Source organism: Aphis gossypii, chromosome 2 (assembly GCF_020184175.1).
Source record: "Aphis gossypii isolate Hap1 chromosome 2, ASM2018417v2, whole genome shotgun sequence".
NCBI lineage: Eukaryota > Metazoa > Arthropoda > Insecta > Hemiptera > Aphididae > Aphis > Aphis gossypii.
In genome coordinates, this window is record NC_065531.1 from 36578491 (window position 1) to 36601114 (window position 22624).

The following is a 22624-nucleotide window of genomic DNA, read 5'->3' on the forward strand; positions in this document are numbered from 1 at the left end:
AAAGTCATAACAATTATGTACTGAGAATATTTATTAATTAAAACCATAATTACTTATGCATAAAATATTATAATGATTAATAACGAATTACAAAATAATATTACTACTTAAATTAAAACGTTTTTCATTATAAATTACTAAGATGCTTATTTTTAATATATAGGTACCAACAATCATATTAGGTATATGAGGTTTTATACATAATACAATTATCAACTAACTTGACTGCATTTGAATTAATTCCCATACTTGAAAATTGACATTCGAATTGGTTCACGACATTCCAGACAACACCCATCCGAATTGGTTCCCAATATTTTTGGTAAGTGGCATACATCGGAATTGGTTCGCTAAACACTTTCGAAAAAGGTGAAATGCAATTTAATAATATTATTTAATACAATTATAACATATTTCTCATCTTTATAAGTACAGTATAAAATGAAATAAATATTGTCATTTTGGTAAAAACCGTGATAAAATCGGCGTTGTATTATCGATATGGACGGATATCTAGCCGTTACTTATTAAACGATACCCCATTCAGTAATCAACCGTAATAATCGCAGAGTGTATGTATAGTGATTGCATTTGCATTTTAAAAGAAATCCAAATTGAAATATTGAAATATAATATTGTATAAAAACAGAAATGGACAAATATAAAAATAATAAAATAAATAAATTAGAGTTTATAAAAAATGTTTGTTATAAATGTTTACCTTACTTAATAATACTAATAAAAAGAAATGGACAAATTAAAAAGATATTATGTATATTTATATTTATTTTATATTTTTAATTAAAAAAAAATATATATAATTATTATTCGTATTATATTATTTATTTATTACGTGGACACTCTTTAGTCTGAATAAAATTGATAGAAATAATGAAAATTCTTTGACCCGGGAACCAATTCGGTTACACCCTTTGTAATAAACCGGGAACCAATTTGGATACACCGACTAACTTAGATAATTGTATTTTTTTTTTTTTTTTTTTTGATTGGTCTGATCTGTTATAATTTTAATTATTATTTAGTCGTAATCAGTATAGAATAAAAATAATTACAAATAAAACCATTCAAAATATATAACTATTATAATGTAACTAACTTACATTAAATACAATATATAAATTAATTTTAATTATAGTTTGATTACTTAGATTTTGTAATAATTAAAAAGAAACATAACCCTTATAAATGATTAAAAATAAAAAATTATATTTTTAGCTTTTACTTTCTTAGTTCTCTTTTCGCGAGAAAAAAAATAATAAAATATGAATGAAGATAACCATAGAGATTGTCTTATAATATAGTTTATTAATGAATTATAATAAGCTGACTTAACATTGTATTTATATTAGTCATTTACAGATTTTCGATATAACCAGTGAATAAATTGAATAGGCCATTTTTTAAGGAAAAATATATTGTCAAATTAAAAACTGTATGACAGACGATATAATATGCCTAATATTAAATGGCAATTAATCGATCTTATAATTTAGTACAATAAATGTATAACTGGACACAAATGTTATTTACTAAAATATTACTCAATATCCTCAAAAGACTATTAAAAATTATCTTGAATATAATTGAAAATTCCCATTGAGCTCTAAAGCCGATTTCATGGAAGAATAATCACTGACGAGCGGCCAAAATCCCAAAACGACAATAAAAAATAAATAAGTCTTCAAATGGGTATGTATGGATGACAACGAAAGGGCCTCGTTACATCTTACTAATGTAATACAGCATGTAACACAAAGTCGTAAAACCACTCAGACCAAATCACTTTCGAATCCTATTTACTTTATTCATTTAAGTATATGGAACAACTTCAAGTATAATTCCCTCCATATAGAAGAATAAAGGATTTCAGAAATATGTTATTAAAATATAAGGTATTTTAAAATATGTAGGTATCTGAAGTGTACATTTTTTTTCAACTACATCTATTATACATATAAATTCTGATATGGTTCAATAACTTTGTAGAATTATTTTATAATTATTATTGTCATACATTATGAATGGATAAAGCATTTTTTTTCCATCCATATAAGTTTAAATAGGTTACAGTAAATGCACAGATATATTATAAACAATAAATGTTACATTGGGAAAGAATAAATTTCTCTCGAGATCTCTTATATTTTGTTTTTGAAAAAAATAATAGGTAAACTAGTACCTATACAAAACTTCATCAACCTGGTCATTTTTATAAATTATAATGTGAAGTTTGTATAATATGTGTTCTGTTTAAGGGGATTGGAAGCATTGATTTTCTGTCTTTGTCTTACACACATGGAATATAGGAAAAATAGCTATACGCGCCTGACAAAAATTCAGGTACTTCTAGTTGTTCGATTTAAAATATGTAAAGATGATTGAATTGGTATACAAGTTTACTTTGCATCGGTCGAAGCACTTTATCGATTGTTTTATTGTTTAAAATAAATATTTTGATGAGAATAATATTTTAAATTTAATAAATTTGTCAATTTTTATTATTAAATATAAATTGAAAATATTAAAAATATACTTCAACGGATGCAAAGTAAACTTGTATGCCAATTCAATCATCTTTACATATTTTAAATCGAACAACTAGAAGTACCTTAATTTTTGTCAGGCGCGTATAGCTATTTTTCCTATATTCCACGTGTGTAAGACAAAGACAGAAAATCAACGCTTCCAATCCCCTTAAAATGTATTTTATCTCAAATTATATTAATACTCTTGATAATATAATTAGTTATATGACAGTTGATAAATAAATAAAATTTATCTACAATTTTTAAAAACAAATTTGATTCAAAAGTGTTTATGATATTAAAAAATTGTAAATTAGGTATATAACTGATCTTTTTAAACTTAACTACATCGAATTACCAGTTTAACTGTATCATACTTATAACATTTTTTTAGTTCCTAGATCCTACCAAAAATATCGAAAAAAAGTATCATTGGGAAACAATAAACATATTAACTCGTTCTCTCGTTTATTTTATTCACTACTCGTACAGTGCGTATAAAAAAATATCTGTTTAATGTTTTTTTTTATTACCTATCTATGTAGGTATAACATGTATTTTATAAAATTTCATCATATAATTTTTCAGCTAACATTTTCCTATTAACATTATTTTATTTTTTGAAAATGTTTCGTTTACTTTTAGATTATAATATTTATAAAACAAGCTTCAATGAACTTTCATTTGACCTTACAAGGATTCAAAATAAAAATGTAATTACATATATATATATAGGTACATACGTAATCTAATACATTATTGATTTTAGAAATTACTTCTTTAAAAATCTAAAAATAAATAAAATTGCCTACAACTTTTTTTATATTCATCCCCTTGTTATTTGCTTTATTTATTTATCCTTTTTCATAAAAGTTAAATTCATTAAATATCATAAATATATTGCAATATTATAAAAGTTGGTTATAGATTATGATTTAACTATTAATAATATACACTTTTATATATTTTTCTTGATTAATATTTGAAATTTTAAAAAATGTGAGCTTAAGTGAAAATTGCTTAGGAATAAATAACGTGTCAACTACTCAAAAACATCATTCTTTTGTAATGATGTCAATGGGATGTAGTGGATTTTATTATATTCTACTGCTGTGGTGTCATAGTCTACACGACACTATAATATATACCTATAACTTATAAACAACCAACCACACTTATCGAGGTGGTTACATCACAATTCCCTATCTTCCACTGAGATATAGACATATCATTTGTGTAGTATGTACCCTAATTTAAGCATAATTTAGCCATAGATAAAAAATTGGGTATTTAGTTCACGTTTATTGAATTAAATAACAATAACTAATTGTTAACAACCTTAATTATAATCTGTAAAATATGAAATTAAATACCAAATAACCAATGCACTAAAAAATTGAGATAAATTTGTACCATATATGTACTATAGCTACTTGGAATCAAAACTGAATAAAAATATTTTTATTTTTAAAAAATTATGAAAATAAAATATTTGACGAAACGTACCTATATGAATAAAAATGACGATCAAAATATTTTTCTTTTTTTATGGTACTTTATATACGTTTGGAAGATGAAAAAACAAAAGTATAACGAAGTATTATTACTAAAGATTATTCTATTTCTGTACAAAACTTTTAGTTATTAAACTAGTGTGGATTTGAAAAGTAATTATTTTTTACGACACCTATAGCGATAATAATACATAATACAAATAACATATACTAACTATATGTTGGTAGTTTGGTACTGTCAAACAGCAACTGTAGAACATGTTATAGCAGTCGTGCCGAATTCTTATATATTATTATTATAGTAGGTCATGCTTATGATACTATATAAATTGAATAACGAATGAAAATAAAGAAAATAATATAAAATCTATAACCTAACAAATGTCATAGTCGAAATAAGTATTGTCCTGGGATAGTGGAGACTATAAATTACAAGAAGATGGTACAAATTCTAAAATAGACATATTGTAAACGTTGTGGATTTACAGAGGTCACAAAATAGCGACCCATATGTGCCTACAGACAAGGCATTTTTTTTAATATATACATAATACATGTGAACTGAATGAGTTTTTCATTAATCTTAATTTTTTTTTTTTTAACTTTGCTTTAGTATACTTGAATCACCAAATCACAAAAATACATTGCATTCTGATGGCCGCTGAAAATGGAGTAAAAATGACGATTTCAGTTTAATTTATTGTGATTTAAAAATATTTTTCGTGTGCACCTATTTGTAATTTTTAACATATATTGTGTACACAAAAATGCAATGTTACGGGATAGAAATAATTCAATTGTTTTTACCGTATTACTAATATTGTAAAATACATTATTACCTACCTATCTACAATAGCAAAATATTAGTATATCATAAAATTAATTTAGTACATAGTATAGGCTGACGAACCACATTCGTTTTCCGTATGCGACCATAATATGATTGATCACTGAATTTGAATTTAATACGTTATACACGAGTACATGACGGTGAGGACTTACCGTTCAATGGCGAGGTACAATCGCCGCCTATACTGCACAACCGATATACTTTCCACCCTTTTAACATTGAAGTCCGCGTGTTAGTGTAATTGCAATATACTGTGTACGAAAATAATGTATATTGTCTGCTAGTCGTCGACAACCACATTGGTGACGGGTACAAAGCGTGCATCGTCAAGCGAAACGACAATAATAATAATATGCGCCCGCTGCGTACTTTAATAATTGTTATTGTTGTCGCGCCCGCGTGCGTCCGTCACCGCAATCAGTGGACCGCCCGCTGCCCGCCACTTACACCACCGCATATCCGACCCCTACCGCGCGCATGACTTTCGTTCGTCCTTCCCGTCGATTGCTTTTCAGGTACACTACAAAGTATCTGTTGACTTCGACCCGAACTTAAAGTCGTGGACCGTTGCGGGGTTTTATAGGAATGTTATATTATGGAGTTATAATAGTATTGCAAACATTAACCGTTGCGTGTAATCTTATATAACATGATTGAGCGACACGCGTTATACGTCGTTTGAAATCATAGATCAACAAATTTATACAGCTATATTAGGTTTGAAAATTATATATATAAATGTATTATTATATTATTATGCCATCGAAATATTTTAAGATGTGTGCTTTTTATCTCTTTTTCTTCTTCTTTTTCATCTTGTCCTTCCGAGCAATAAGAGAGTTTAAAAAGTTTCACACGAACATCTCCGTGGGTTCGAAATTGATTATACCTATTGAACGGGTAGTTTCTCGAATTGCTCAGTAGTTTTCGAACAAACTGCTATAAACAAAAATAAAAACAGTGAACAAAATCATAAAAGCAAGCTTATTGTGTTAAAAACACATACTGCAATGAGCTCCAATCAGAATCGGTTTCAAATCCGATTTTTTGCCCTATTATGATTCAAAATAATAATATACGACTAATATGTATACTTTTACTGTCTTGTGATAATCAAAAGAAAACGAAAACGAAATAAGGTAATATACTTCCCATTACATAACATAAGATTCACCAATCGAACTAATATCTGTAAGTCGTTTTCTTTTTTTTTAATATACATAAAAGTAGGATATATTCACTTACCTATAAGTTGTATTAATATGTAATACGATGCATTTTATTGAACATCCGTAGGCATATGCATATATTAATATAAACACCAGAGGACTGTACATTAAAAAAAGGTAGTTTATAATATTTTCCACACATTTCCCTAAATCACTAGTAAAATCACCATATTATCGGTTAATAGGAAGAAACATTACTGAATTTTATTAATCAATGAGCAAACATAATTATTACTAACATATTATTATACCTACACTAATCGAAAATATTATTGTGCAAATCGTACAGACATTTTAATATGAAAACAAAATATATTTATTTTTTCCAGCCTCGAGGTAAAACTTGAATTTTACACACTAAAACGATTTACCATATTAAACGCATGATAGGATTTCCTCCTCACGAACAGTCCGAAAACAAAATATGTGTTGTAAACACTTTTAAGTGGAAACGTTGACTGAACATTTGAAATGCTCATCACAACGTTTTCACGGAGATCTGAGAAGTTGTTAAAAATTACACTTCGGTTGGTAGTTTTGCACCGTGAGGTCAAAATTACATTCTCGTAAAATTATATACGAATAAAACATTCTAGGCGGGTTAGTTCAAAAATAAAGCGTTCCTATTATTTTATCACAATTTTTTTTTCTATAACAAAACGATATGGTTTCATTTTATTTTCAATATTTATATATCAATTTACCTATTTTTTAATCTATAGAATATAAATATAAATAAAAATTATAATTGTACAGTATAAGTAGTATAACTTTTATAAAACCCAGAATTTTTTTTTCATGTATGATTTATATTTTGTATGTTTTTATTTTGGTTTATTTTAGTTTATATAAAATTCATTCTATTGATAAATTCTTAAACTGACAAAATTATAACAAGTAAGTAGTTGCTAAGTTTTGACTTAACTCGGGTACTCGTATTAAAATTTATTCGATATCTATAGAAGCTATAGTCCTTTTTTATAAAGTTCAAAGTACCAATTATAATATTCTATGAAGTACTGATAAAACTAGGCATCGATTTTGGTAAATTTAAATTATTGACAGATTAAAATGACATTCTTTATGAAAATTAAAATCGTACGACTATTTATTTTAAAAAAGTTACTATATTAGTATACATTTAGGTAAATGTATTCTTGTATTAGAATTATTTTTTCAAATAACTCTTTATTTATCTATTCATTAAAAAATATTTATATAATATCTACCCATAATTAAAATAATAATATGTGCCTAATAAAATATTCACAGATATTGAGTATAATTGAATTTGATTTGCAATTGAACGTAATTTGTTAGGTATCATGCGCATATAGTAAACCATTAAATATTCACCATCAACGCGTCCAAAAATATAAACGGAAACGTAAAATTGATTGGTCGTTCATTTTGAGTAATAAAATTCTCCATTTAAAAGAAATTTATTTTTATTTTTTACTCGTAAAAACTAGATATTGAATTATCTAATTATATTGATTAATTAAATACATTAATGCCCGTTTAATGGAAAATATTTTTTTTTTAATTATTAACAAAGTTCATTGTGTGTACTGGAGTACCACCACACTGGACAACTTCACTGCTCCACTCATGTAATCAAATATACTTATTGTACGCTATGTATATTTTCTATAAATTGTAAATTTACATATTTAAAATAAAAATCTAAAAAAACTATACAATATAATATAATCTGACTGATAGGTTATAATATTCTATGTATGATTTAAATAGTCTACAACAATAGTAGCAATAATATTCAATCCTGTTATCATCAAAAATCAAGAAATTATTAGTGTAAAACTCCGTACATATAGTAAACCAACATTTATTTAATCGAAAACTCTATAATTACTATAAATAAACCAAAAGTGTATAAATACCTACTATTTTTAGTATAAAAACTATTATTATTAGCATATTTTTTATGAACACAAGTATTAACATTTAATAGTGCTTAATAAATATCTTTAAAGGTTTTTAATTAAAAATCCTTACTGTCTTAATATAAAATATACATTTTTTAAACTATGTACGTTGTTGACTCTACATACCTATATAATAATACAAAATGTCAAAACCGTTTCTAAACTGACGAGCTTTTTATATAGTATTTTTATAAAAAAAAAATTAATTTTATCACTCATAAAAAACGCATTAATTTTCCATAAGTCTTCAAATGAGCTAACAAAAAACCTAAAATTGTTAACATAATAAAAAAATCATATAGTGTAATAAAAAAATACCGATATTACGATTGTAAATTTCTATAATCCAAATCTATATGAAGTTGATGTTACAATTAAATATAACCTTTTATTATGTTCAATTAATTTAAATATTATAATTTCATAATAGGTACATTTATTTGAATTGTGAATAAACTAAAAAAAAAAAAGAATAACATAATTATAATTGAATACAATAATTATATTAATAATATAATATCAATCATTAAAATAAATGTCAAAACGCCATTTACTGTTGACATTTATTTTATAATAACAAATTATGAATAAAACACAAAAAAGCAGTTATGATTGCTGATGGTCGTAACTACAACTTCAATAGTCAACTGAGACGTGATAGAGCTAAATAAATAACATAGTATTATAATATGTATTTTAAAACCAACGTTAATTATAATAATTGCACATAACATTTTTTGCAGCATTAGTTAATGTGTAATGTTTTAAATTAAACGATTAATTCAGCTAGTATTATAATATAATAATCAATTTCATTAAATAAATCAGAGTCGACCGACTATCTTCAACATTTAGATCAGTACTGCCGTCTTCATTCCATTTAATGTGTAGTCATGATTAAAAACACGAGTCTAGAATCTGTAATATTTTGTTGCTTCATATATATTGAGTGTGTTGAGCATCCAGGAAGGAGACGATCGCAATTAAAACAGTCTTAATTCAATAAAGTGAATAGGATAATATAGGTGATGCGGCTATATCTGGGCCTTAATATCCAGGGGACCTTTCTGTCAGTTTAAGACAACAAAAACAAAAGATCCCTTTTAAAATACCCAATATTTTTTGTTGTGATTTGTTAACCCTGTCGGTTTTTAATTTTTTTTGCTGAACTTTTATGTCTACACCACTCTTATACCTATTATAGAATTAACAACATTTTGACAAAGTATTACCCATAAAAGATCATTTATTTTGGATACACCTTTTGTGAAAATATATAACAATAAATAATTACATAAAACGCGTAGGGATACCTAACGCAGTAACGCGATTCTATCACCTCTATCACCCGCAACGTTGGTGGCTCAAAATTCTAGGGTGAATTTCGGATGCGAAAATTGATGTTTTGTATGTGAACGATCTCGTGTCGAACCCGTCTGTATAATAATATGTTCCGATTGTTCGCCGAAATTATTTTTCTTCCGTTCAGACAACAACCGGGTGCGATACCGATAACTCACCACCGACGCCGTCGTGGCCAAATGTAAATTCGATTCGTACGCGTGCGGAGAACTATCCATTATACGCGTTTTCGGACGGACAGACGGCAGCCGGAAATCGGGTCGCGGGCCGCATTGCGGGTGATCGGCCGGAACTTCCGCTATACAGAGTAACACACACACACACACATAACCCGAGTAAATACATCTCATCGATATGTGCTGAATGGCTGTTGAAGTGGAAAACGAAAAAAAAATAGAATGCATTTGTATATATTTTTAAGGAGTTGGACACCACGGGATGCAGACCCAACGTATGAGTTGCAATCCGGTCAGTTTTCAGGTATAGTCAACGTCCGGTTCTGTGCCAATAACCATGTGAATTAGTTTGCGCGATATTAAATGCGCGTACGTTATACGCTATTAAAATAGTCGCACAACTCGCCGCTCGAGCGCGATCGATGTAACTACGAGTCCGTTTCCGATGTGCCTTTATCCGACCTTTGTCCACGATATCTGATCACCGATCGTCAGCGTTATTGCAATATATATAATTTATATATAATATATATATATATATATACTTATGTACACAATTACCGTCATTTCCATTCGATACGTATACGGTATACGAACGCTCGCCCAACGTCCGACAGCGATTGTTATCGACGATATGTCGTCGTAGATTGGTAGGGTATCATGCACGCATAATATATTACATGGATCCAATCGACGTGATTTTGTTTTCAACATGAATCTCGATTAATTTTATAACACTACTCTTTCCATTAAATTACGTTTATTCGATTCAATAGAATTTATAATATTTTCTAAAAAAAAAAAAAAATAATTTTTTTTCTGCTTATTATAATATAAAAAGCCAAAAATGTATTTTATACACACTCTATTACCACAGTATAAACTCTTTCGTATTTAAATTATGAGTAAATTTTAGTGCCATTTTTTGATTAAAAAATGTTTTCATCAGCTTAGAGTAGGTAACTATATCATGCAACGTACGAGTACATCAACATTTTTATTATTTATTCAAGTACTTAAATTTCCAAGAATATACATATTTTTTTTTTTGTTTAAAGCCAATGATTCAAAGTATAAATTACTAAAACTATATTATTCAGCTTTAATTGTATTAAATTATTTCCAATAAACATAAAAATTGCTTACATTACTATTTTTATTTTATATTTATGATTATTATCAATATTTCGATTATACCTACGCTGATATAATATTTGTCAATTGAACTTTTCTCATTAACTTATATCGAAATTTAAATTTGTCATACTTTATACATAGTTATAATTTTTATATTTTGATAAATGGTAAATAAATTTAAAAAATAGTGGACATCCATAAACATATAACTATGTAATATCGTACTTAACGTTGGATACACTTATTAGTATTTAAAATATTATGTAAAATATGATTATATAACGAAATTGATCGGCCATCAAAAAAACAATTATATGTGCTTTACGCACTCGTGGGTGGGGATTTATAATGCATTGTATTAAAGTATTATAAATTATAATATTATAATATATTAAAATGTATTATAGTATATTGATGTTATAGCTAGCTAAAAAAAATTTCACAAGTACACTTTTTGAAGATACCGTTTTTAATACATTTTTTCGTAATTATCTGGCTGTCTAAATGTCTTAAAATTCAAAAATAGGTCGTAATTTAAATAAGTGTAGAGAAATGAGACTATACAAGGTATATATAATTTATTTGTTCTTGCTTATAAAATACAATTTTTATTTAATCAGTTTATATCAACCATATTTTTTTATGAACATTTATAATAAACTGATATTAACAATATTAGTGTAGAAAAAATAATCATTTGGCGAATATTTGTTGATATTATTTTTATTAGTGTGATTTTATTGTTACCTTTAACTAAGCTAAGTCTGTGCATAATGATTAGTATCTAACGGCACGCAGTTACTGGAATGAGTCACCAGTTATCCGTTAAAGTATTAACTACTCTTGACAAAGTTTAACTCAGCACTAAAAAGCAACTAACAATTCTACTGCGCCATTTTAAAATCTACCTAAATTAGATTTTTGTTTTGTTTGATGCTAAAGAAAACAATTTATATTATTATATTATGTAAATTCATGTTATTATTTTACCACCTTTACTCATTCAAATTCTCATAGAGGCTATACTTTTATTTAAAAAAAAAATAATATAAAGTTTATTAAAAAACAACAGTTTGAAAATATTATATTCAAATTACAAAAAACCAAATTACAATCATGTATTATAATAATTCATAAAATACAAACATATCATAACATAATACATGGGTAATTTAATTTCCATATCTAATTGAAGTGTCTTACCGTAAGCATAATATAAAACATTTTGACATTCATTCTACATTTCTTGTTTTATATGGAATTACCTACCACATACTTACTTAATAATGGTATCATTATAATAACATTTTATAAATTTAAAAAACATTTAAAGAGAATTGTGATATTATTTTATTACTTACACTTATAATATGAAATAAATGATATACACTTACTAAAGTTTAAATTAATAATATAATAATCAAATGTATTCCATAAATGTGACAAAGAACAAAATTTGAAACATATAACATTTACGAAGCCTTAAAAAAGTGTTTTCTCTTGTAATCCAGAGGGAAATGTTTCTCGTTTGTAGTATTTCAGTTATTTTAGTTTTCTTAACAGTGATGTAAGTCCATTCATATTCGTTTCAAGTCACCCGACTTTTTGCAAAATATTTTTATTACAATTGTTCATATTTTCACAATGCTAGTTGACCTGAGTTAGGTACTATATTATTATTCTTATTATTTTATGATTCAATCATTTCTTTTCTCATAAAATAGTATTTGTTACATATTTTACAGCAGTAAAAATTACATACGTAAAAAGCCATCGTACAAACTATTGTTATATTTTTACTTAAATAAATTGGTCTTAATATTATTTAATACTATATTCAATTCATCTTAAAATTAAATAAAAGCCATGATAACATTATCAAAAAAACTAATAACAACAAAAATAATTATTAATTAATAAATAGTTTAAATATTACTTTCTATTACATTACAATACACAATATCGATCAAAATTATTTTTCTGATGATAATATTAGGATACTATAGTATGTGATGCTTAAAATACTTTTAAGCATAATGTATTTGCAACATTTCAAATATCGTAATTTTGTGAATTATAAAAAAAATTAATTTTTTTTAATAGGTACACTATTTCAACACATAATTTATGTCAACTTCCATTAAATCATACACTGTTGTCTATACATATAGACAAATAGTACAAATAAAATTATTAAACATTAATATAAAATATATTTTTTTAAGTATAAATATTACGCAGTATCCATTTATATATTTGAGTGTATTAATTTTTATTTTAAATTCTGAGTGGAGTTAGTAATGTATTGATTTTAAAATGATGTGCGTTTTTTTCTTTTTAATTATCTCCTAAAAAAGAATGCTTCGATTTTCAATTTTCGATTTAGGGGTGGTTTTAAGTAACAAATTAGATTTATTTGGTACTTTGAGGGAATGAAAAGTTGAAAATTTTCGTGACTTCTCTCAATAATCGGGAAAACAAAAATATAAAGGAAAAACGAGAATTTTTACACTAAATACATTTTTGAAGTATGACAAAATAAAGAAAACAATTTTTTTTTTTTAGGACGTATGTGCTTTAGTATACAACACATAATTATTACAACTACTTAATATTTATTTATTTTAAAACTATGAAAGTATATTATTTTTATTAATTTGATTTATATTTAAAATTTAAAATTAATAACACACCATTTAATCCAAAAATCAGTATAAAACATTTCTAGAAAATAAAGTTATGACAAACTTTATATCAAGTAAAATAACTCAACAAGTGGATGAAATCAACTTGATATAAATATAAGCAGCTTTATATTATATATAACTACTTCAGCAAAAAAAAAAAAAATACATTTTAAAAAGTAATAGTTATACCTTATACGGAGTTTTATGTATTCCTCGAATTAATGTATGTATAAAACTCCATGATAATTAGTAATATTCATATAAGCAAAATAATATTAATAACACTAATATAAACTCCTTTAAATATTTAAGTATTAACTTATTTATAAAATTAACGCAAAAAATATTAAAACTTTATAATGTAATAATGAAAAAAATGTTTATATGTACAATATAAACATTCATAAAACCTCAATCATATTTCTCGTCTGAAATAAGTAGATCTGTAAAATCTCATTAAGCCTTCAAATTTTGGTAATATTAATGAAAAACTTCAGTTATTAACGATAACACAGATAAATTTTTTTTTTTTATTTGTAACTGCAAGGTATCATAAACAATTAGCAAAATAACATCATTCATTGTTTAATTAATCTGTTCAAGTGAAATGCAACCTTTTAAAAATATCTTTAAGTGAAATTTTATAGAAAATTGAATATTTTCTAATAATCTTAATAATCTTGAAATGGTCAAAATCATACTTAATTCTGGTGTGTCCATGGAATTTATGGTTAATTTACTGAAATTTATTCACGATTCTCTAAAAACTTAAGACACATGCTATTTTTGATCTGATCTCCACAACAATCATTATACAGTATACAATATACACCAACCAGGGAATTTATTTAAAATGATAGTTTACATATACATTATACATACAATAACTTTTCTCTTAAAAAGTCATCTATTTTAGAATATATTATTATACTGATTATTCAATCAGATAATAGCACAGAACATCTAAATTTTATAGTTTTTTCTTAATTAGTTATATTTTCTAAACCAACGTTTCTATTATCTCTTCGATAGAAACACACTATATATATTTTACAGTATCACCATTAATACTTATTCTTATTTTTCTCTTGGAATGGTCTACTTGATCACTATCATTTTTAGGAGCTTATACAATTACCAAGATTATCATCTAAATAATTATTACTACTTGTACTTTACACCTTATCATTAAATTCGTTAATTAAGTTACTGTGTACTTGCTTTAATACGTGGTTCATCAAAATTTGTGTTGAGTTCAGTATTAAATAAGCATCTTCTAACAGTACTTTTTGATCTATTGTCATAGTTAATAGTCTTACTTTTATTATGAAAATAAGATGATTATAAATTATTACAATGCATATAAGAATATAGTATTATGATAAAAACATATACTTATATATACTATTATAAAATAAATATATTAAAAAAAAAAATTGAATATAAATCTAATTAAACATTCATTTATTAAGTAATTCTTGATTACTAATAAACTAACTATAACTATATATGTTCAAATTGTAACTATTTACCTACATTATACGTATACTAGTATACTACGTAAAGTAATACAAGTTAATTACTCCTAATACTAATGTAAAAGTATTGTTATATCAACATTCAGCAGAATCGATAAATAATTAATATAGCAAAGTATTAAAACAGGATTTTTACCGAACTTAAAAAGTATGTATAGGTACATTACACATGTATATAGGTACATCGATATGTTTACGATGCATATGATTAAAATTTAAATATACTAAAAGAATCTTACTTGATATAGCTCATGTACATGCAAAAAAAGTTATTTTATAAAAGTAATAAAAAGCGTACTTTGTTTGTGTACAAAAATCATGAAGTTTTACTTTACCTGTTACTTTTTTCGATTTTCTTTGATAAAATAACAGCATTGACTAACCGTTATCGGTTGATTTAAAAATTGTTTTCGTTTCGATAAGGTTTTACGATCGAATGAACTCTGCACATAAGTTAGAATAAGTCACAAAAACCAACAAAATCTGACAGGATAAAAATAAAAAAATAAATTTGAAAAAAATAATAGAACCTCTTAAACTTTTTAAAATGGTATATGGTCACAACAACTTCATAATACGCAACGTCAAACTATTATTTTATCGGTAATAAATTTAACGCCCAACAAACCAACTTATCGTTACGAGAATTCACAATGCGTGTCAACTAGATGGGAATAGAGAAAAACCAAGAACGTAAATGGAAATAATGTACTTATAATAAATTAATAAAACCAAAACATGTACAAGAATTCCAAAATACGTCTACCCTACTCGCCGTGAAATACACTACTCGACTACTCTGATTGTCGAACATATATCTCGTAAGAAGATTTATAACTAAAATGTTAGCCAACAGTTTTTACGAGATCAACACAATATCCTGTTATCAGATTCTCCAAAGACGATTTACATTCGATCAATTCACTATTGCAATAAATGACATCGGTATCCATAATGCGTTTTATTTTTACCAAAGACGATAGACTTTAAACCGACATTGCCTTTATAAATAAATAAAATTGCATGTGTTACAGACACTGAAAATATAAATTAATCAAATTAAACCAGTGTAATAGTAATGATTTTTTATATTTGAATCAAAATTATGAATATTTTAAATTTATTTTATTTGAAGGGTTGTAAATTATAATACATTTCTATTTGTTACATCGTATATCGATTTTTAGATTATAGTTTATACTCTGATAAAATGTAACTTCTCATTAATATATTTAATTACAAATTAAAATATTCAGTTGTTTCTAAGGTCTGTCAAAAATTATATTAATTTAGTTCGAAAATATCAACATTAAAACGAAACGTTCAATGAAAATAATAAATACAACTTAATAGTGTTCAAAAATAATAATAATTGCGATGATGATACGAACTTGATATTTTTACACTGAATCGCCCGAATTTTAAGGGTCCACCAAACAACAATAAAGTATGACCGTTATTTATTTAGAAACACCCGACAATCTGCAATAAATATAGATACCTTCATAATTTTCTCGTAGTATGCAATTGTAGTTATAATAGAGATTCAAATTAAATCTATTTATGTATTATAATAACCGTTAATACTAAAATCAATCATCGAATAATACCTCAACTGGACTAGTGATCATATTTTTAACATTAATTTCCGCCACCGTTTAAAAAAGAAAAATGTTAAATGGTTATAACTTATGAAATCTATTATATTATAATAGTATACATTTATTTATCAATATATAATATGATTATCGTATTTATAGTTATATTATGAACGGATATTAAAAACCAGTTAAATTATTGTCATTATACTGATTGTAAAACAATTCTGTTGTAATATTATTTCCTTGAAATCGTATATAGAAGAAGATACAGATTTGAATGAGAAAATTAAAATTTGTTCATTATCATTTTAACAATTATTTAATTATTTTCGTAGTTAGGTACGTATGCAATAAATTAAAAATCCTGGCTTATGATAAATATAATTTTATATTAGATTCTTTATATAGCTTATGATAGAATACAATTCTGATGCTGAATAATAAGAATTTAAACATAAAAATTGTACTACCATCAACATTTTAATATTATATAGTTAGGTAATAATAAACAACAATATTAATATTTTAACATTACTCGAATTATATAAATGTTTGAAACACAAAATAATGAATTATAAATTATAAATAACATAGAAAACCCAATTTTCACACTGTAAAAAAAAAAAAGTTGAAATGACATCTTCAAATCCATGCGAAATACAAAGGTATATTACATATATTATATTACATATTACATATCTCGGTTGTATGTACATGACTCTTTCTTTCCACCCACTAACAATAATATTAGCATGTTAGCATGAAAAACAAAGCTATATAACATATTATAATATACCTAGGTAGATAGTAACAATGATGATGATGATAATGATGATGATGCAGATGATAATAATAATAATATGGGATCTGCAAATTAGTACATGTTACACGTATAAATATCCAGGAGAACATTTTTTCTAACGTAACTACCGCAATCAAGCAATCGTCAAAAGAAAAGGCAAGAGTGAAAATGAACGCATCATTGCCCCGAGGATATAATGTATACAACTTAAACGTGCGCTTTTACTATTTTTCCCCTTTTTTTACGTCACGTATTTTTCAAGTATGAGATATTTTGCGATGTATGCAGGAAATTATAATAACGGCAATAATGATGGTAATAATAATAATAACATAAACCTACACTTAAAATTCCATGATTAGTTTAATAGTAATTTACAGTATACACAATGCATATAAAGTATAACAAGCAATACATTTTTTTTCTTATAAATACATGTACAAAACAACAGACATAAAAATTTTAAAAGTTAACTTAAAAAACAAAAACAACGTAAGTCCAATATAAATGATATCTGTATAATAAATAATAATTAATAATGTATTATACTATTGTCTAAAATTTAAAAAGATTTATTATAAAAAAACTTTATCAGTGGTTCGCATTGATGTAATCAATTCGTATGATTGAATGAATGAAAATAATAAAAACAATTAATCTGTTTGTACAATTATACTTTAAGTCAATTAAGTACATTAAAAAAACAAACAAAAAAATATCCACTCTCTTCATTAACGAGCGGGAAAGATTTATTTTTTCCTTAAAAATAGCGTAAAAAAAAAATTATTTAAAGTACAACTTTTTCATCTTATTATCATATTATTATTTTCTTTTCGTTAATTTGTTTTGAATTTATGCGTGACTAATTCACTTCATTTTTCAAAATTATTTACAATGAGTCAGTTTTAAAACATAATAAAATAAAGGCAACCAATAAATGTACTTCTAGGTACCCACTACTAATGCACATAAATTTAAAAACAGTAACGTAAATATTATTTGTTTGGATTTTGATAAATTTTAAAAAGTAATTAAAACTAAATGATTAAGTTATTTTTTTGTCTTCGTTAGTTAACATAAATGTATCAATATATTTTTGATATATAATGTAAATTAATATTTATATCTAATATTGATGATTTTACAAAAATATTTGATGAATTATTATTATTTTAATACCTACACAAGAAATGTTTTACCTATTTAATTTACTTAAGTTAAATAATTTTATTTACATACTAAAAGTAAAAGTGCGATGAAAATCGAAATAAGTACCCATTTATATTTATTAAAACTCATACACAATATTTTCACAAATCAAACACCAAAAAGTAAATATAAATTTATAATTTACAACTATCTCTACGTTTATCCATTCATTTCAGTACTTATGATGTACCTATACAATATTTATGCCTTAGGCGAGTTCTGTAAACTAACAAATACTATTGTATTTATTTTTACTTTTTACCTTTTTCAAAATACCTCACTGAAATACTTTTCTTTTAACGACAGTAAACATCAATTTTATTTGTAATCACGAATCATTCAAATCGATAGGTACATCCAAAATACAAAGGTCGAATAACAGGTGCAAGAAAAAATAAATCATTCACTGACATAAACATTATTAACTATCGAAAAAAATCAAACCAAATATACATATTTTAAATAGTATGTACACTACAAGAATTTATTAATAAATAATATAACGATAAAAAATAAACTCAAATATATTATTTCAAATATAAATGTTCTATTTTCAAAATAATAATATTTAAGACACATTTTTATTTTTTACACTATTTTTTTGAAATAGTAAAATTGTGTATTAAATACTAATATTATTTACTTTTATTAAATATTTAAAACGAATATGCGTTATCACTTAAATCACTTGCTAACTATGATTTAATAATCTACTTAATTGATTGAATGGTAAAAAAATATAACCTAACATAATTCATAATTTTACTTTTTTGGTAGCCTAAGTTCCCAAAGTTCAATATTTCTTTTACTTTATATTTAAACTCTCCGTGTACTGCTTATTTTAAGTAATGAGGGAATTTATTTTTGTTTTAACATATAAATAATTGTATACTTTTATACTTGTACATTTATTTATTATTATTATTTATACATTAAGAAAAAATTATACTTTTGAGTTTTTGCAGATTTGAATAGAATAAATCAATAATTTCAAGTCAAATCATTTAAATTCATGTTGAAAGTTACGCTTACTGTTTTACATTTTAATGATTAATAATAATCTTTCATTCAATAAAAAAGATTATTTCGGTATAATTTACATATAAATGTACAAATGTACGAGTATAATACAATTTTAATACTAATATCTTCATCATAAATCAGTTTTGTTTATTTAAAACAGTTTCACAGTTAAAATATTATTAAATGTCACATAACATAATTTTCTTCGGAGAAAATACAAATTTAAATAGTTTACAGTTAGTATTTTTAATTTTGGCAGAATTTTAATTTTTTTATTTAAAAACTTTAAACTTGGCGATAAACAAAAATAAATAAACATAGGATCTTTTAATTTTATTGCACCTATTGTTCAAAATAACGTTGGGAAATCGAGTTTTAAATCAATGCAGGTATATCTAAAAGAATATTAAGCATAATATTATTATTGTATAGGTACCTACTTATAAAACATCCACGTAAAACATGTGTTTTTGTAGTGAAACTCCGTTATAATTTAGTTACATTATGATAAAGTTGTAGTACCTTGCAAACAAATGTAGGCATATATTCAACGGTAGTTGCTTATTGTACAATATTTTTCCAACGACAATGCCGCATAGGATAGTGATCTATTGTGATTATGATAATCTGCATAAATAATACTTTTATAGAAAAAGGTCTGGAGAAATACATAATATATATATTATTTATTTTATATAAACCTGTAATAATATCATGATTATAGCTATAAAATAGAGTTCATATTATATTGTTGTTTTGTACAATATATTATTATAATAATTAGGTATGTGTGCACAACCCTTCACTTTGCTATTTCTTTATATAGGTCATTAACAGCTATTATTGTTTTATCGAATTAAAAGGAAGTTTACTTCTACAAAACTTCTATAAGACTGAAATATAATATATGATTAAGAAATTACAGTTAATAAACACTTTTTATATACATATAAAAATATATAAATATAATACTTTTTTTAACACTAATTTTTTTCATAATTTCCTTCATGAAGAAATCCTGTGCATAGGCCTAATAATAATATATTTAACAGTTTATTATAGGTGTTGAACATGGGTACCTCATCATTCAGCGTGTTACTATTAATTAATATCAATTAAATTGATATAATATTATATATTTATGTCATCGTATAGTATTATATTTATAAGCGATTCAGAGCAATCTGATCCGAGAAACAGTCTGACAGTATATAATATATATGTCTGGAAAAATAATATGAACAATTGGCAAATAGCTCGGATCTGTTAAGTTGCATAAAAAACAAATCGATGTCGCGTAAAACTTTCTTTGTTTATCTCTAATTTGTGTTTGTATTGTTTTTCCTATTATGTTTAAAAGTATCGAGACAATATTTTACTGGCTTCATCCAAATTTCTACCAACCCGAAACCACTTTCAAATTCAAAAATTTAAGCATACGACTTACTAAACACACGCACACACACACATAATATTAGAAAACCAATTGGTAACTCTGCTTAGACTCTCAAAACATAAATATCCTAATATATCCTAATACGATCACATCAGTCCTCGTCCGGTATGATTATAATAATATTGTGCTGATATCGACGATTTATATGAAATTTATTGCTACATTGTTATAATTCCAGAATCGATGAGATGTTCGGTGAACGTCGCCGGTCCGACCTCGTCGTCGACAGAACCGCCGCTCACGTCACGTCGCCCGTCGACGCTATCGTCACCGACACCGTTACATCGGGTCGCGGCGAGTGACGACCGAATCGGGTAAGGCGGCGGCAGTGGCGGCAGCGGCGACCGCTGCTGCTGCATCGCCATGGACCGGACGCCGTCGTGCTGTTCGCAACCGGTGGCCGCGGCGGCGGCCGTGTACAACTACGGTGTGGCCGGCGCGACCATCGGCGGTTACGCCTCGTCGTACGACGGCCGCCCGCTGTCCACGTCGTCGTCGTCGGCGATCGGCGGCGTGACGACGGTGGTGGACGACGGCCAGGGGTGTTTCTGTTGCGACAGCGACGACGACAGCGTGGAACGGGCCCGCGTGGCCCACGCCAAGCGCAAGTGCTACAAGAGCTGTCTGCGGAACGCGTTCGTGTGCGCCCTGCTCGTGTCGTACACGTTCGCCGGCGCGCTGATATTCCTCAGCATAGAGGGCGACGTGGACGCCGCGGACGCCGTGGACGTGGACGACGGGGCCGGCGGCAGTCCGGTCCGGGAGGCCGGCCTGTTGCCCGCCCAACCGCAGAACCTGACGGCCGCCTGGATGGCCGCGGCGGCCGCGGGCGAAGAGAGCCGCGCCCGGACGGTGGAGACCATATGGGAGATCACGGTCAACTTGAACATACTGTACCGGGAGAACTGGACCCGGTTGGCCGCGCAGGAGCTGAACCGGTTCCAAGAGGACCTGATACGCCGGCTCACGCAGCAGATGGAAATCCAATCGGCCGCGGTCAGCTATCACGCCGGTGTCGGTGGCGGCTTCATCGTCGACCACGGCGGTGACTCCGGCGACAGCACATTCGAATGGAACATAGCCACGTCGTTCCTGTACTGCTTGTCCATACTCACCACGATCGGTAAGTCCTGTAAAACGCATCCGGTTCAGTATGATATTATTTATCGTTAGTTGTTGTCTTACGCTTTTACGATAATAATCCAACACTAAAAAAAAAAACGATTGCCCTTCATCGTTACCGCGGGCGGTAGTCCGATCCCGGACATAACGGGGACAGGATTTATAACTCGCTGTGTGTTGGTAGGAGCAGATTCCAAGACTTACAGACTTACCTAGCTAGTTACATAATATTTTGCATGCGAACTTGCGTTATTTTTATTCGTAGAGTATGACGGTTTACAAATATTTTAAAAAAAATTAAAAGGAGGAAAAGTATGATTTATTCATTATATATGAAAAATGATTTTGAGCGAAGACTGACCGTCTACTTAGTATATTCAGTGCCGGATCTAGGACATTTGATGCCTGGGGCTAATAAAAATG

At 27.0% G+C, this 22624-nt stretch overlaps 1 protein-coding gene across 5 annotated transcripts in view; it reads left to right on the forward strand.

Moving 5' to 3' along the window:
* LOC114130344 (uncharacterized) overlaps positions 1 to 22624 on the forward strand; it is a 282938-nt gene that overhangs the window by 201785 nt on the left and 58529 nt on the right. For all 5 annotated transcript variants that reach the window (XM_050199052.1, XM_050199051.1, XM_050199050.1 and 2 more), the window contains one exon: positions 21258 to 22202. In XM_050199052.1, the coding sequence (XP_050055009.1) occupies positions 21443 to 22202 (760 nt within the window). In that variant the 5' untranslated portion in view covers positions 21258 to 21442. The remainder of the gene's footprint in view (positions 1 to 21257; positions 22203 to 22624) is intronic.